This window comes from Haliaeetus leucocephalus, unplaced genomic scaffold, assembly GCF_000737465.1.
Source record: "Haliaeetus leucocephalus isolate CR32 unplaced genomic scaffold, Haliaeetus_leucocephalus-4.0 Scaffold866, whole genome shotgun sequence".
Classification (NCBI taxonomy): Eukaryota; Metazoa; Chordata; class Aves; order Accipitriformes; family Accipitridae; genus Haliaeetus; species Haliaeetus leucocephalus.
The window spans coordinates 2,269,644-2,288,165 of record NW_010973302.1 but is presented as its reverse complement, the minus strand read 5'-3'; the positions used below and the strand labels follow the sequence as shown (position 1 = coordinate 2,288,165).

Genomic DNA, 18,522 nt, shown 5'->3' with positions numbered 1-18,522 from the left:
CCTCCCCTCAGCCCACCCGGCCGACTGCGCATGCGCAGGCTCGCGCCCTTCCCTCCCGCGCTTGCGCTGGGCAAGGACTTCCGCGCGCGTCCCCGGCGTCATGAGGTCACTTCCGCCGCCGCGCGTTGCTACAGCAACGAGCGGCGCGTCGGGGCGGCCATGGAGGCGCGATGGCGGCGGGAGGTGACCGGGCCTGTCCCGCACTCCTTGGCGCTGGTGAGGGACCGAGCCGGCGCGGGAGGAGTCTGCTCCGCTCCCGGGTGGTGCGGGGTCCTTGGGGCGGGCGCCTCAACCCGGTGCCGGTTGGGGTGGGGCCCTCTGAGAGGAACCGGGAGGGGTGGGCTTCCCGGGGGAGCCCGGTGCTGTGCGGGCTGAGGGCCTTGGGAGGATCCGCTGCCCTCTGCTGCGGGTCCCTGCGGGAGCCGGTCCGACTGTACCGGTGCGGGGCGAGGCCGCTCCTTTTGGGGGTGTGGCTGTGTGTGAGGAGGTGCTCGGAGCCCCGGGGAGCTGCGCTGGAGACGGAGGCGGCGGGGCGTTTGTTCCGTGCGTGTAAAGCAGACCGTAAACATCCCCTTGGATCTGCAGGGTGAGATTTAAGCTGTGGCCTGGGCAACGGACAAGCGCTGGCACCTGGAGCCACGTCATGCTCTTGTACTGGGGTTGTGCTCTTCAAGGCAAGGCTTGTTGGGATTTATCCCTAATTACCCTTGAACTCTCATCATATGGTGTTATGTACTTATCTGATCATGAGCTCAACTAAAAAAACTCCCCAAACCCCAGAATAACTGATTATATTTTCACCCAGACACATGCTTTCTCTTACAGAGAGCCAAGCCTCCTAAAGAACCAACAAGTGAAAACTTTATCTTGGCCCGCAGACAGAAAGAAAAGGAACTCCTTGAAAATGCTAATTTCTTAAAGCTGTACAACCGGTATCGCAACGTCTACGAGTGGCAGCAACGCAACGAACAAAAATGGCTGCACAGCGTTGTGCAGAGAAAGGTGGATGCGACAATGCAGGAGTATCTGGCGAGGACTGATGAGAGACGAGAGAGGTAGCAAACAAGTAGCTAATACCACTATCTGCCCTACTATTTTCAACCTGACAGTATGCTTAGAGGAACGATTACAGGGAAAAACACTCAGCTGAGCCAGCTCTGTATATTACACTGTGTATTGTGGCATGGTATTTGTTATCGTAGCAGAAAGCATAGGTGTGCTTAATTGGCGGTCAAGTAACAATGCAGAGCAAACAGTAGCCTTTGGGCTCTTGTTACTAGTACTAGTACTGAGCCAATCACTAGAGATATGTATTCAAACACAGTAACTAGTACAGTTTTGGTGACATTTAGAGCTTTGCCTGCCAAATGTGAAATAAAAGTAGTATTATAGCACTTGTGTTGCTTGATTTTTAAAGACAACGAAGAGTACGTTGGTAAAAGTGTCAGAAGCTCTAATTGTTGGGTGTGACTGAGGGTTTTGTTGCAACCTCATCAAGTTAATGTTTAGGTCTACAAGTAATACTTTGCAGCACAGGCAGTTGAAAAAATAAATTTTTTTGAGAAGTCTTTCAAAAATAATAAAGGTGAGGCATATTACTGTCTTGTGAAGAACAGAATTGTGCTGTGCTGATCTTAGGAAAAAAAAAGTCATATGGTTTAATTTCTCAGTTACTCTTTCACGTTAAGTGACTTTGGAGCTTGAAGGTCATCAGTTTGGTATCCTGGTCTGATGTGTCTTCATGGGAATTGTACAACAATTGCACAGAATCACTGAGGTTGGAGGGAACCTCCTGAGATAATCTAGTCTGACCCCCTGCTCAAGCAGTCACCTAGAGCAGGTTGCCTAGGACTCTGTCCATTTGGGTTTTGCTTATCTCCGCACATGGAGACTCCACCACCTCTGTGGGTAACCTGTTATGGTATTTGACCACTCCCATAGTAAGGGGGAAAAAAAAAAGGTGTTTTCTTGTGTTCAGGTGGAATTCCACATGTTTTAATTTGTGCCCATTGCCTCTTGTTGTGTCACTGGACACTACTGAGAAGAAGCTGTCTCCCTTTTCTGCATTCTCTCCCTTCAGATATTTATATACATTGATAAGATCCTAAGATCCTGCTGAACCTTCCCTTCTCCAGGACTGAACAGTCCCAGCTCTCTCGGGAGAGAGAGATTGTTAGGAGAGATTCTCCTTTTAGGAGAGATGCTTCAGTCTCTTAATCATCTGAGTTGGCCCTTCACTGGGCTCGCTCCACTAAGCCTGTATTTTCCTTGTGCTGAGGAGCCCAGAACTGGACTCAGCACTCCGGATGAGGTCTCTCCAGTGCTGGAGAGGAAGGATCACCTCTCTTGACATGCTGGCAGTGCTCTTCCTCATGCAGCCCAAAGATGCTGTTGGCCGCCTTTGCCACAAGGGTGCATTGCTGGCTTATGTTCAGCTTGTCTGCCAGGACTCCCAGGTCCCTTTCTGCAGAGCCACTTTCCAGCCAGTCAGCCCCCAGTGTGTACCAATGCATGGGGTTATTCCTCCCCAGGTGCAGGATTTTTTTTTTAACTTCATGGGGTTTGTTCTTATTTAACTGCTTAAGATCCCCATGCCATCTTTGTGAGGAGACTCTGCTCAGTACATGGTGAAGAGAGTGCAATTCAGTTTCCAGAATTAGTCAGGCTTTGGCTTTGCTGCCGTAACTCCCACCGGCAGTGCCAGCATAAGTCTGTGGCACTATTGCTTGTGCAGTAGCAGTGAGAGTGAATTTCCAGAGGCCACTGTGGTATTTGGGCTGGGATTAGTGAGTTACTGGATTCCTTAGCCCCAGGTTTCTTGCTGCTAGGATTAATAGTTTGTAAGATAAGGAGCTTAAACTGTGCCAGGGCAGAACCATTCCTGTTGTGCTGTAAGATCCCATCCATGGCACAACAGGAGTGAACCTGAGTTAAAATTTCACATTCCCTTGGACATTCCCTTCTTTGGCATTTGCAAGAAGTGTTGAAAGGAGCCCAATACACATTTTGCGCTTGTAACAAATAAACTAGAAGTTTATCATTCAACAGAAGTATTGTTTTAGCTTTTATTTAAATGTTTTCATTACAGGCTTCGCGAGCTCCTGGAGGCAGAGGAAAGTAGGTACTTTGCTGAGATGGACTCACTTGAAGAAACAGTACTGGAGAAACAAGAGAAAATGAGGGAGCGAGCAAAATTACTGAGAGAGAAGAGAGAAAAAGAAAGACAACAACTGGTGGCTGAAAAACGAGAGCAGCAGTTCAGGTATCTTATAAAATAGAATTTAGGCTAAGTAAATATGAAGATGCAATTTAACAAGAAGGTGACAATAATAAACTGAGGAAGGAAAGATGAATGTTATTGAAACGATAAAAAAAAAAAAAGGTGGTTTGGATAGAGACATATGAGCTTTGCCAGAAGTTGAAAGGCCTCAGCTATGTTGCCGGCAGTGCAGCAGCGTATAGTCTTTTTCTCACTGTCGATGAAGGGGTGCAGCCTCTAAAGACCAGGGGTCCAAATTTGCAATGCTGTAATGTTCAGCAAAATGTGTGAGAAGAAATTTCATTAATAGAGATGAAGGCAACAGGTGCAGAGAACTGTCCTGTCTCCATTGTTTAAGTGGTGAGATACCATGAAAACATTCTTCCAACTTCAGTGCTGAAATCCTCGTCCTATGTGAGCATCCTTGCACTTTCACCTGCCAAATCGGCTGTTTTTGTAGTTCCTTGTTCTGGCATATAGTTCTATTTCAGCTTTCTATAATTGGAGTGAAAAGCGTTCATGGAAGGTTAATTTGGCCTAAATCATGCTTATTAAGCTAATGCATCAAAGGTCCTTGAAGAGTTAACATTGTCCAAAAAGACAGTGTTTTTATTTGTTGCATACTTTTCAAGAGTACCAGCTGAAGCTAAGGTTTTAATGCAGCCTGAAGTTCTGTGCCAAATCTTCCTGGACGCTGAGCTCGGCAGTGTCTTTTGAAGTCATTAAGATTTGCAGGTGCTTATCAGGCCCTGAGGCCTTGGCATGAAAACTGACTTGTTCAATTCTTGGAAATCTGGTTTTCTGAGGAAGGGATGAAAATAATATTAATGTAATTTAATTGTAATAATTTGAAGTATCTCTTCCCAGTCTCCCACAGTGCTATGGAAATCCACAACACCTGCTTCTCAGTGTGCAGAAGCTGGGGATAAAAATCAACACTTGCTTTCACTTGTGCATAAACTCTAACTAATTTCACAGATAAATATTTGTTTCCTAAAGGTGGGGTTTATTGGCTGAGACAGGTGTTAAGGCAGTGTATGCACTTCTAAGTTCACATGCGGGCTTTAAAATATGGCCCTTGCAATTTACAATTCCTAGTTTGTTCTCTACCCATCACACAAAGTGGCTGAAATTCCCTTTTAAAATTGTTTAGAGGAGACGCTGCTGGAGTGCCTTTTAGTTTGTACTTGTACCTTGTCTTACATGCCAAGGAGAAGGGATTCAGCTTGTGATTTAGACACCTAAAGGTAGGTGTCTAAGTGTTGGTATCTTTATATTCACTGAGAATCTGAAATCCTGTTCTACTCAGTAGATCTTCATTGAGATCAGGACAGTTAAAGGAACCTAATGTCATCCTAAAGTAGGCATATACTGGTCTGCCAGTTGAACTGCACCCTAGCCTCCACTGACTGCATTGATTAGGTTCCCATTGATTAGAATGGGAATTTAGCTCACATGCAGATTGCTGTTTGGATGCCTAATTTCAGGTGTTTTAATTGCAAAATGAATCCCACCGGTGAATCTCATCATCTGGTGATACCTACTTGGACTTTCATGCTGCAGTTGCCTGTCTTAATGTCTGAGGTCCTCTTTCTTCCCAGGACAACTCTATTGATGTATGGTTCACTCAGTCTCATGGAATCATTCCCATCATCCTTCTACCTTTCCCAGTCTGCTCTTGGATCTAGGCAATATTCATACCACATAGTATCCCATTAAAAAGTGTTGCTGGAGCTTTACTGGTGGTGTTCTGCTGCCTGCAGTTTTTCAGAGGATTTGGAGGCAGTGAAATCCTCTTCCTTCACAGCTGCTGTGAGTGGCAATCTTTGAGTATCTTTGCAAATGAATCTTCATCCTACAGTGCAGAGAGTTCTTCTCTTTGACTGTCCTGATGTAATGGAAATATGTTTCCATAGTCAGTTCCTCTCTCTGTTCTTCTAGCTCTGTCTCTTTCTACTCTTAAATTAAGGTTCCTATAAAAAATCAAAACTTTAATAACACCAGCAACAGTTTACTTTGTCTGTTGATCTCTCCTTTGAAAGACAGATACATTTCTTCATGTATACTCTCAGTAATATTTTAAAGCCTTCTTGTCCTTTTCCAACGAGAAAGGAATTCTCTACTGTGGTGATCAATTCTGATTAGATTAGTAACTTCTAATATCTGAATCTGCATGTATTTGTCATCTTTAAGTAGCCCCAAATCTGTTTTTCCCCGCACCGTTAGCTGTTATTCCTCCTCCTAAACTGTCCTGATCCATGCAGAGATCTGGGAGCAGGCTTTGTTGCTCAGGAGACCAATGCTTATTGAAGATCCACAACCAGGAATCTGTAATTGTGTCACAACCTGTCCTCTAGGGCAGTGGTCTCCAAACCTCTTTGACTGTGCACCCCTATCAGTAAAAAAAAATTGTTAGCACTCACCCCCAATATGTTCATTTATTGATAAATTATATGCTTGTACTACTGTACTAGTATATTATGTATATTATAAAACATATGCAAAAATAGAAATTAAAAGAGGGTGAGGTAAAGATGAAATAAACACTATTTTTATTTTTGATGTTATTTATTAATGGTACAAAACATACTTTCTTCCCACACCCCAATGGATTGTCTTGCACATCCCACCTTGGAGACTGTTGGTCTAGGGCACACCCAGAGGAGCCCCGCAAGGTCATTTCCAGTAGCAGGTGGGATACACGCATGATTTTCTCTTTCTCTTTGCCTGTGAATTTACAACTGTTTTGAATGTCTTTCTGAAACCTAATACAGACTACTTTATATTTCTTTTAACTTTGAGCAAGGCGCTCTGCTCTTTTGCAGGTATAGATTCTCAAACCTGAGGTATAGGAGCACCTATAGTGAGTGTACAGCACTCTGGTACATTATTGCAGAATACTAAAAGGCAGCTCTTTTTATCTGCCATGTGGGCTGGGTTTGGAGCTATAGCCTGAGGGTGTAGATTTAACAGCTTCTCAGTAGTGGTGTTAGCCAGGAAGAGTCCTTTGTCGCAAGGTGATAGAGGGGACAGTGCTTGGACCACCAGAGTCCTGCTGGATTTAATTTTCATGAAGGGCTACCGCTTGTATGAAGAGATATTCAGCCAGTTTTAGCCCGTGGGTATGTTCATCACTGGTATCTTTAAAGAAAATTGCAATGTCTTAGAATTTGCATAAAACACATTGCATCCTTTCTTGTGATAACATCAGAAGCATCCATAGAGAGAATGTTGCTATCACAGCAACTTTGTACTGCAGCCATAAAATGAGTAAATAACTGGGGGGGAATACATGTAGTTTCTGTCTTTGGGAAGTGGCTACATACAGGCACAATTTTAATGTTAAGAGGCTTAGGATAGCAAAGTGAGGAAGAAAAACAGCCATCTGGGGGAGCAGATGTTTATAGGTTGCTGTAAAAGCTGCTTTGAAGGAATTATTTTGATGAAATCAAGCAATTACAGGGTTATTTTCTATTAAAATTCTAACCATGCTGAACTTTTATTTAACTTCTCTTCCCCTCTGAGAATTCAATTAAATTCAGATTAGTTTATAATCATGAAAAAGAATAACTAATTCTTTATTCCCTCACTGCTGAGAGAACTTTGAACCCATTGTGTTAAGGTAATACAGTTATTTCTAATGGTGTAAGATTTCAAATCTTAATAGTGGCATATTTCCCTCAGAACGTTTGAGAAATATATTTTTCATGAATACTAATTAGTACTGTAGTCTTTAATCACCACTAACTCCTATCTGGGAGTTGGAAGATAGATCCCAGTGTTAAAATGTAAGAAAACCAGCAATGATGTAGTATGTTTGTTGACCTGTTTGAAGGCAGGGGCACCTTGGAGTGCGCTGTGGCTCACGGCATGCACATCGCTGGGCTGCTCTCTGCTGTCATTGTTGGGACAACCAGTGAATGAGTGGTCAGAAGGTTCTCATCTCATACAAGGAAGTAAAACAGCCCTCCCTTTTCACTAGCCTGCACTGGCATCTGCTCCTTGGTTCCTGTATTTCCTCACCTTTCTCTTATGGAGACCTGAGCTGAGGATGGTTCCTCATTCCAGGGACAATTTCTCCTTTAGAGGATACAAGCCTAGCTCTCAGGGAAGAACCCAACATTTGGTTAGAGGATGTGGCGCGTCCTAGGATTGGGGGAGAAAAGTGCTAAGTGTGGCAGTCTTTATCTCAGAGAGGCTTGGTGTTGATGAAAGGGGACTTGGCAGATTACTGTTGTTTCTTCTCAGTCAGGAACAGTTAAGAGGTTAGAAATACCTTCTGAATATCAAATAAAATGAGAATTTTTGTTTTCATGGTGCTGCTTTCCCTTTTATCGTTTGTGTGTAGTGCTTAGCACCTTTCATCACTGCCTCCATGGCATTAGGTGCTTTACAAGGAGAGGATGAAGAGACAGATGCCCTTGGCCCCGGAAGCTTACAGATGAAGTGTGAGGCAGCAAGCAGTGAATGCCAACAGGAAGAAAATGTGGTGAGACCTCCACTTCTGCATGAAATTACAGGTCAAGCATTGTGTTATTTGGCTGTATCTCACTCCTGCAGCACCAAGGGAGAGTGAGGTGTAGCAATCCTTGCCCTCCACAGTCACAGCTCTGATTTTGCACCGCTCCACCGTATGTTTGACTGGTTGGATGGCTTTCACTGTGGCACTGAGAACAGGGTCAGGCTGGCTTTTGGCACAGTCGCTTTTTCTGTCTGTCAGCAGCTTGTTCAGCTGGTTCTGAACAAGAGGAGGGCTGTTTGGGTAAATGCTCTTTGCGGTTTATAAACCCTAAGTAATTTTTATTAGGCTGGCTTAGCATGGAGTTTTATTGGTAAAGCTTTGGAAGATCTGTAAGCCAACACATAATTATTATGCGCTGGTAGGTGCCTCAGCCACGTATTAATGATACCAGGAGCTGTGCTCATTCTGTGCTTGTTAGCAGGAGGTGAGCGGGAGGTGATGACGGAGCAGTGTCAAGTAAAGAAGCCATTATTCTAGAGCATAATCTTGCTAGTTTTAGGGCAGAAATGAGTTATAGAGCACCAGTCACATCCCGTGTTGCAAAACTCTTTCCCTGTTTGCCTCACTGTCAGTGGATGTAGCAGTTGGCCTTGGGGAGAGGTCAAATTTGCATCGTTTGTATAGCCTCCGTGGAGGTGGGAACCCATGGCCCCAGACAGACAATAACACTCCTATTAATTCTATACCCGAAACCCAGGTCAGGGAATATAGATGTGGGTTTAGATGGAGACAGCAGCTATATTTAACTTGGGAATCATTTAGAAAAGTGAAGACTTTGCAGAGACAGATCCTTAGCAGAGGCACAGATTATGAAAAAGCTAACCACCAAATATCTATCTTTAGTGCTGGCAAACTTAATTTTGCTTTTAAGTAAAAAAAAATAATAAATAAATACATCTTAGGCAATGGAATTCATTCAGATTTTGTTTCATTGCTGTAGTTATGAAAATTAAGTAACTCTCCTGATGTCAAGAATGATAGTACTATGAGATAGTTGCTTGATGAATATTTAATATTTTTGCTACACAGGATTGTCAGCTCATACAGGATTGTATAAAGTAATAGTATTTCACATTGTACAGGTAACTACTGCTGTCATGCAGTGGTTCAAGATTGAGTCAATCATATCTTACGATGTCTGCTATGAATTCCTAAATAGCACTGCAATAATCTGTAGAAGATGGTTTCATTCAGCATGAAATTGTGAGAGATCTTTTTACTTCACAGCATTCATGTGTGTCTATCACACATCCTTAGAGCTTATGTAGATCCTTAACACTTGTAGATCTTCACCATTGTCTGCTAGTTTCACATTTTGATTTTATGAAAATCTATAACCTGGTTATAGAACAGAATTAAAATGCTTGTATATTGTTCAAATTAAATATTGTTTGGTAGCATATGTTGATCTCAATAGTGCTTTGCAAAAATAAAAGCAGAATCTGCAAGTAGTTGAGTCTTCATCAACTGAAGATAAATACCTGTTTATATGCAACTCAGTTGCAGTGAGTAAATGAAAATTGAAAGCTGAGTTACTTGTTTGACTTTATAGCTTCTCCAGACTTTTATTGCAACTTTTCTGAATTATCCCACAAAACTTCATTAAAAAAATGAATAGATTTCTAGTGGTTCCTGTTCAACTGTGTAACCTCACAAAGTATTTTCTGAATATGAATGAGCTTTCAAGTGACTAATAAACCTGTTCTAAGTCCTCATTTGAATTAAGAGCAACCCACACGTTTGAACAAGCGTAGTGTGCATGTGCTTTATATGTTAAAAAAGAGTGTGTATATATATATAGAAACCCCACACAATGCATGTTCCAACTACATATATACATTTTATATAAAATACACATTGGATAAATAACATATATATGTTGTGCATGTGTATAGAGATTATTTTTTTTTTTACAAATGCAAATATAGGACCTGCTCTTCAACTCATTAATGTCAAAATCTCTATCAAATCAGGCTTTCTATGATTCCATAGGCCTCACAAGGGGTCAGTGTCAGACCAGGTGTAGAATTCCACGTCCTGAGCTGTGGTCCTTTGAGTAGTTATCAGCTGGGAGCCTCCATCCATCACACATCTCTAGACTTGCTTGTTATTTTGAGACTTTTTTTTTTTTTAAACTTTTATGTTGCCTTTCAGAGAACAATGTGAGGAGCTTCGTGTACAGTGGATGAAGAAGCATCAGAAGGAATTGTGTGAAGATCGGCTGGCCCAGCTAGCTTTGAAGGAGGAATTGAAAAAGCAACAGAAAGAGGAGGAGCAGATGTTTGCAGAGCTTTGGGAAGAGGATAGGTTGGCTAAGGAAAAGCGAGAGGCAGTAGAGATGCAGAAATCAGCAGAACAGAATCGGGAAATCCTGAATGTGCTCAGTGCCCAGGTCGCGGTGCTCAGTGCTCACAAAGAGGAGGCAAAGCGGCTGAAGGAAGAAGAGGCTCAATTTCTGGTAACTTCCATATCATTCTCATTCAGGGTTCTGTATAAGGCCCTCCTAATGATAGGCTTACTAGACATTTAGATTAATCCCTACCTTATTTATATCTTCACTGATTCCATTAGTATCTGAGACTGTCCTATTATGCTAAGCCTCTTTTCCAGAGCTGTGGCAAATGCTTTCCTGTTTACAGAGGGAAATACATCTTTTGAAACAGCATTGTAAAGGATTTTGGCATTCAAAGCCTCTCGGAGCCTTTGTGGGAAATGGAAATATTTTTAAGCTTTTGCCAGACATCTTTGCAATTCTCTGATTTCCAGTTTCCTGTGGGATAGCTAGAGAGTCTTGTGTCCCAGCTGTAATCTGTAACACCAGATCTCAGACCATGATACATATGTTTAATCATCATGGTAAGTGCACTGGGACGAAGCAGCAAGAGTGTGCTGCTCCCAGAAGGGAAGGTGAGCCAGGAGCCGAGGGTGACAGCAGGGCAGGCAAGTACACTGTCCTCCCTGACAAGAGTTCCACAGTACCCGAAGGAACGGAGCAGAGCAGGTCTGCTGATGTTAATGAGGTCATCTAACAGTCCAAACTGCTCAGCAGGTCTGTTGTGGTGAAGTCCAAGGTGAAGCCAGGAAGTCAAGTCAGCAGGTCTGGATCAGGATCGACCTCAGGCACAGGCGTACCTGTAGCGTAGCTCACGTAGGCACCAGGGGTGAGAGACTGAGCCGAACTGCAGCTCCCAAGCGACTCCTCTCAGCCCCTTCTTGCACCGCTCTTTCCCAGCTCTGATTCAAGGCTCACGTCAGGGCTGGCTGTGAGAACAGGCAGCCAAGCCCCTGCAGAGAGGTGGCAGAGCCTGCTGGTGCACTCAGGACCCTGATATGTACGTGAGGAGATAGATTTATACGGAAAATCCCAGCTGCTTATGCCCCAGCTGACTGAATTAATCTACATCCATTTTTTAATTATTTTTTTTTTTAACAAATTAGCAAGCAATGCCTAAGCTCTCTCACCTATTAGTGCTGTTGGGTGTCACATTGTGAGAAGCATTTGGCTACCTTGGCTCAACTGTTTGGCCACTACCCTCTTTTTTCCTCATCTCTCCCAAGGGTAGACTTGCTGTAGTTGTGCTGGCTTTAGTGGGGCTTGGTAGTTCACAGTATTCTGTGTTGACTTTGTTGTGTTACAGGAGACTGCTTAGTTCAGACTCAGTCTTCATTTTGCAGCTATTTACATGTAACAATTGAATGATCCCTCAGGGTACTCTGTTAGGCAGTGGAAGCTGATGTTGGCAAGATATATACTCCACTACTTTTTAAAAATAGTGACAATAATGAATCTAAAGCTCTGAAAATCCTGGCTGTAAAACAGTGGAGTCCTTATTCCTAGCTAGACTGTAATGTTTCACTTATTTAAGGACATGCGGAATAAAATTATTTTCTTGTAAGAACTTTTAAGGCACTGCCAAACCTCCCAGGCAGAGAACACTTCTACTTAACTGGCCTTTTTGGAAAAATGATATTAGAATAGAAGACTTTGTAGCTTCCCCTGAAGACAGCTGCCTTGGGCTCTGTCAAGGAGATAAATTTCTGGTAAAGTGGTTTAGTCTCTGGAAGAAAGCTTTCTTCAAAGGGTCCATAAAGGAGGGTTTCTTTATTGAAAATGGGATGTAATCCTTTTTTAGCAAAGAGGGCTGTGACAGATGGCGTCATTACAAGTTTTTCAGTACAGAGTTGGTAGCCTCTAATGATCAGGGGTTTCATCTGGGTGAAGGACGTGCTATGGACAGCTAAGTGTCTCTGTGTATAATGGTTTCTTCTGGTTGTTGCAATGGAAATAGATTATTTAGGGAAGCAAAACTTGCACCTTTGCCATGATAGACCATACGTGTGCATCAAGATAGCTCGGGCTGGATGACAAAACAGACACAGCAATTTTTGCATTAGCTACATTACCCAATTAGCTGCCTTCCTCCCTCTCTTGTCTTTTCTCTCCGTTAAAGAATTGTAATTTCTTGAGAAAGTGACTGAAATCATGTTATTCTGGCTGTAGCATCACAAGCGCTAGACTAGTTTCTGCCATAGCACTTTGGTCCTGGCTTGCAGATGGATGGTTGGTAACAATTTCTGTGTACATTTGCAATGTTGTGTTATCCCATCGTATAAACTTTCACAGAGTAAGCACCATGGATCCCATCCTTGGCTACTCTCATACAACTTAACTGACGTCAGAATTCAGCCTAAGGCACGTGCCAACTTGCCCAGTAGACTGCTATTTCTGCTTTCTTTCCATCTTCGCTGCCCAAAGGTTTTTCTGATTACTTATTCTGTGGTTCAAATAATATGTACTGAGTTTCAAAGCTGTTTTACCAGCTTCTGAAAGTGAATTTGACCATTGGGGCAGATAGCAAAGTCAGTTTTGGCTTTGAAACACTGAAAGACTCAGTGGGTGCTTTATGTCCAGCATAACAAGTTACATTCCTTAGGAAGTGCAGCTTGTACTTCCGTATAGGGAAGATTAAACATGTTGTTTATGGCAAACCTGCTGATGCATGTTAGAATATTTATTGACATTACAAAAGAGGCATTTAATTTAAAAACATGTTAACAAAAACCTGTACCTTCAAGACAGCTGAGGCATTGTTTCTAAGACCTGTACATAAGCTGATGATGGCCACATACTGTTTTATGACTATGACTGCTTGTAAACTTATTCAAATGCAGGATGTTCAGGAATTATGCTAAGTTACTTTATTGATGCTGCTTTGGGATTTTTTTTTTCTTTTGGCTAAATAATCTTGAATGTACATATACCTGTTTGGTCTTGAATATATGTTTGCTATTTTTCTTTGTTTCTTTCTTAAGAACTCAACTTTACTGTCCATTTTCCTGTTCTTTCCAATATAAAGCGGAATGGTTTGAAGCCATGAGAAGTCAGTAACTGCCCATCAGATGCAATTACTGCCCAAGGATACAATTACTTACTTTGTGCAACCTTATGTCCGCTAGAGATGCGGTGCTCCGAATGTCAGCAGAGACACAGGACAGATAATATATGCAGAAACAGGTGGAACACATGGCTGTGTTTGTGGTTAGTGGTTACGGGCTCTGTGTGAAGATTTGGATATAGATCACATGTGCTGCAATGGTATTGACTTCTCTAAAGAGATGACTCTGTCTCTCCACTTGAAATACTTGGAGAACATCAGGCATTTCAGTGTTTTGGTATTGAAGTGCATGTGATAATTAAAGAGAAAAATCCTGAATTCCAATGAACAATATGCTAAAATGTTCATGCTTTAACAGGTCTAATGGATGGCACTAATTCTCCAATGTCAGCAAGAAAGGCTTTAAATATTTATCTTTGCTCTTCAATGTTTCAATTAAACTAATTCTAGCCATCACTTAGTCTGAAGTTATGCAATGATTTTACAAGCTGGCGATTTTTGCCATTGTAGGAAGAACAGCAGCAACTGCTTAAGCTAGAAGATGAACAAATTCAGATGGAGAAACTACAGAAACAGAAGGAATACAGGGATATGTTGCTCAGTGCAGCACAGGACAAGAAGAATCGTCTTAATGAAGAAAAACAAGGTGAACTTGCCCTAGAGATGAAGATCTTAGAAAAATCTGTTCAGGAACCCCAGGAGGACACCGAGGAGAAAACAAAAAGAAAAGTAAGGACTAGAGGTGTTCATTGTGAAGTTGTGGGGCAATACCTCATCTAGACTAATTTTGTGGCCCTTAGTGAACCGCACAGTATAAATGAGATCAGACACAAGCCCTTTTCTCTGAACAAGTTGATTCTTTTGTTGCATAGCCTGTTGCCTCTCCTCCTGCCAGCGCTCTACTGCTCTGAAGAAGCCCATTAGCTGTTAAAACCACAGCAAGTAGTTTAAAGTGTGCTTTGTAATGAGCAGGGCTACCAGGCTAGAAAAAAGAAGGGGGCTCTCAGGAAATCCTGGAATCTTGTCCCTCCGTGCTGATTTCATTGTGTATAAATCACCTGAGCTTTTTCATCCTTATACTGCATGGATGTAATGGAGGTTAGAAAAATATTTTTTGTTTTGTGGACCTGTTTTATTAAATATTTGTAACTGCAGAAGAAAGTAAATATTTAACTTATTCTAATTTATTAATACTAAGAAACAGTTTTAAATCTTTAATAGCTGGATATATAGACGCAAAACCTCATGTTAAATATCTTGGAGGTGCCATGAAATGATGGATCTGTCTGTCACTTCCTAAATTTAAAACAAGTAGATTGTCCAACTTCAGGATAAAAACGGGTCTCAAGGTAACTTTAAGACAGAGCAGGGAGCTGCATTCATTACTCTGCTCAAGATATTTAGAAGCTCGTGTATGTTAGGTAAGTTGTATAAACTCACTGTTAGACCTTGGCACAAAATTAGAGGAGGTGATACTTATTATTATTTATTATTACATTTATTGGATCCCAAGGCTTCTAATGCAGGTGATGGTGAAGTAGCCTGGTCAGCTGTGGAAAGTTTGTAAAATGTCTGTGTTGTAGACAGCTGAGCTGCCATGGGGGAAGGGATCACTCTGTATTTGTTCTGCTCTTATGCTGTTGTCCAGGTACCATCCACTGACCAGGAAGAAGAGTCTGCACAGCTCTTTCCCATGGCAGGGTTTGGAATGGAGCTCTAGGCTCCCAGTTCCCGTGCTGGCTGCAAACCAGCACTTCTCTTTGTGATTTGAGAGGCTTTTTTGAACTCATTTACTCAGATCTGCAAATGTCTGTGTGTTTGCAGAAAGAGCTGTTCAAGGAGCAGCAGACTTACTTGGCACACCTGGCACAACAGCTGGAGGAGGAGAAACAGCGAGAAAAAGAAGTGGACAAGCTCCTTGATGAAGAGATGGCGAAGGTTTGGGCCAAGAAGGCTGAGCAAATGCGATTGGAAAAGGAGGCCAGACAGCAGCTACTGAAAGATGTCCTGAATACAAGACAACTGCAGATTGAGGAGAAGTGTAAGTAGTAACAGCTCGCTGTCTGTGCACCAGACCTACCGCATGAATGCCAAGTCTTGGCAAAGGCAGAGGGAGTACAACACACTGCTTTTGGGAAGACCATCTGGCCCAGCCTGCACAGGCTGTATGGTTGAGTGGACAACAATGCTACTGTCTCTGAATCTGCTTCTGAAACTTTACTCCTAGAGGCATTCCTTACACTAATTTCCCATTGCTATCACCAGAGCAAAGCCTAGTAAAGTAAGGATTGTATGAGAAAGCAATCATTATTATTAATTATGTTGTTATTAGGATGAAGCTCTGAATGTGAAATCTGTTCTGAGTGGATGAAAAAAATAAGCTGAGAATACACTTGCCATTGTTTGTGTGCCTCTTCAGAAGCAACAAAATTCAGGCTTGCTATCTAGGCTACTTGGCTTGAATACAGTCTCACTGTCCCTTCAAGATTAGCAGTGCTGTTATCTTCTAAAAGTTGGGGGATTTTGTTTTGGGTTGTTTTTTTTTAGTGCAGAGAAGTGCAAAGGAGCAGGAAGAACTTGCTCAAGAGAGGAAGTTATTAGCTGAAGCAATCTCAGAACTCGAGCATATAGAAGAAGAAAAATATGCAAGGTATTTTTATTTTATGCCATCCGTTCATTTCATTGCAGATCAATCTTTTAAACTTGTGAGTAGGCTAATTCTCATTTTCAGATAACTCTAAGAGCACTGGGTGGGCTTTCTTCTGTTCAGAGAGGCTCTGCTCCGAACTGCTCAATAGCAGCCCTGTTATATTGCAATTGGTATTAAATCACTAATTCTGATCTCATCATACAAATAATGGTGTTTCATTACATATCCTTGTTTTGGTCTTTTTGGACCATCATGTGACTTACATCCATCATGTTTATTAAATACACCCCCTCATACTCTGAGGTGCTATTAGGAGTGGCAGAGGTTTGGGGAGGAGGGATAATGAAAGGTTAGTTCGTTACTTACCTAGGAGAACTAGTGTGTTCAGGCTCATTGCTAAACTCCACCCACACGCATTCCTTAAACAATCATATAGTCAGCCACCAAAATACCAGACCACTGCACATAACCCAGCTGCACGGGGTTCTCCTTACCTTATGGTTCCTCAGGGTGAGAATATAGTTATACGCAGTAGCTGAAATGTTCCTCTGGGTGTCATGCAAAGCCTAGAGCAAAGGGCCTTATTTCACTCGCTCGATTTCCCTTTTGTACTCCTGCCCTTTCTCCACACTTGTCTGTGGAGGTAACTGAGTAGCTCCTTCCACAGCCACTATCTCTTGTGTTCTCTGATGGCTTTAGTGGTAACAATCTCCTGGCTATGGTAGAAATCTCACCCTCCTGAAGGAAATGCGCTGGGCTTCATTTTGGATATGCTTCGCTTAGCAAAGAAGGCATTCAGTGCTGTCAGTAAGTGTTTGTGGTTCAACTGTGTTGCATTTAGCGCACAAGTCTTGACTAGACTGTTGGTGTTTTAAGTGTCTGTGTGACTCCTGCTCCAGAAGTGCCTGAACACGTAGGTAGACTTCCACTGCTGCTCCAAAGGCTAATGAAAGGAATGTATGAGTCTCAAGGTAGAATGGAAGAATGATTTCTTCTGACAGCCATTTCCTAGAATATCAGTACAAGGCTGCAGCAGGAGCCTGCACTCTGCCTTCCCTGTTGGCAGTAACTGTTATCTTCAGAATGAGGGAGTGGAGATGGGGTGTAAGGCTGCTGCGGCGATGAGCCTGAGGTAGGAAGGGACTGAGACCTGACACACTCATTCTCTGTCCTCTCACCGCCACTGTGAGGGACAGGGAAGGCATGCTGATTACAAGGAGTTGTTCTTGCTCCCCCTTTTTTTTTTTTTTTTTGTTAAGCACTGATTTTTGCCGTCTGCTTTATAAGATATAACAGAATGCAATTAATTCTCCAAAGAAAGTAAGGTTAACATGTAGCATTTGGTTAATAGTGGTAGTTATTCTTAACACCTAAAAGGAGTTTTTAATGATTCTTTAGTCTAAGGTTGAATGCTAAGGGATTAAATAATAATAATAAAAAAAAAGTTTTTTATTTTTTTACCCACACATCATAAATAAGCTATTCATATGTCATTTCCAGAAAACTAAAGGAAGCAAAAGAATACCAAGAGCAACTCGGGGCTCAGATTGCCTATCGACAACAGGCGCGTGATGCTGAGGAAGAAGAGAAGCAGCGAGAATATGAATCGGGTCTAGCAGCAGAGAGAGCTTACCAAGAAAGGGTACAGGACATTCTATCAAGGCCTTTTGAGAAACTAGCAAAGACCCACCCTTTGAGAAGGAAACTAATGTCTAACTCTCAAGAAGATCACTTACTATGATATTTTTAACTTACTCAGTTGCCTTTAAAAACATTTTCTAAGGGTGTTTATAACTGACTTGAGTTAGCAGGCCCCTCTCCACTGTGATGCTCAAAATATTTAACTGGAAAATACAAGAAACATAGTATTTTAAAGGTTATTTTTACCTATGGATTTTTTGACAAAATGATCCAAATCAAAGTGACATTTTAATACAAGAATACTGTATGTTCTCTGCAGTATAATGATGTATTATTATGACACGAATGACTTGTAGGCATTCTTTAAAATCCGCATAGAGAAAATTTGTAGAAGAGTTTCAGCAAACTTCTATTAAAATGCCTTTCAAACTGTGAATATTTGCAAAATCTTTTATTGTATTTAGACAAAAAGTACTTGGTGACTCATCTTCATTTTCTTCGTTAAATATAAAACTGAATCTATCTTACTATGGGATGGACAGTAAAAAGCTGATATGGCTTTGCATACATTCTGATAGCTGTTGAATGATCTGTGGAATATCGGAGTCCCAAAGTTAGTCTGCAAGACCTCTGCTCGGACAGATTTAATTGTGCAGGACTGAAGTCATCCTTTTCTTGCAAAAAGGGTTATTATTTATCATTTTGATGGCAACTCTGCCTCTTTGGACTGCCTTGGCTTGCCACCAATGCCATAGTCTGAACACACAGAGTGGGGGGTGGAGCACCAACAATATTTTTAAGACAGAGCAATAAAAAAAAATGGCCAGATGTCAACAGGAAGGTCTCGCGGGGGTGTTGGCAGTGGGCAAAGGGACACCTTGCTGCTCTCTCAGCGCCCCCCCCCCCGTTAATGGCCAGATTGCTCTTTATGCAGGAGGAGCAGTGGGTGACAGAAGGAGGACAGGTGGGAGCAATCCAGATTGTCCCTATGGCATTGCCCTCGACCAGCTCACTGGTATAGATTTCATTAGTTTTTCCTGCATCCTTTTCAGAG

General features: G+C 42.2%; 1 protein-coding gene across 1 annotated transcript; it reads left to right on the top strand.

Moving 5' to 3' along the window:
- The first annotated feature begins 140 nt into the window (after window positions 1-140).
- Window positions 141-17,648, top strand: CFAP53 (cilia and flagella associated protein 53). Its single transcript, XM_010583018.1, has 8 exons — window positions 141-216; window positions 826-1,055; window positions 3,089-3,262; window positions 9,936-10,239; window positions 13,688-13,906; window positions 15,002-15,218; window positions 15,725-15,827; window positions 17,328-17,648. Exons 1-8 carry the CDS (start codon window positions 160-162, stop codon window positions 17,566-17,568), a joined length of 1,545 nt encoding a protein of 514 aa, XP_010581320.1. The 5' UTR covers window positions 141-159; the 3' UTR covers window positions 17,569-17,648.
- Window positions 17,649-18,522: the final 874 nt, after the last annotated feature.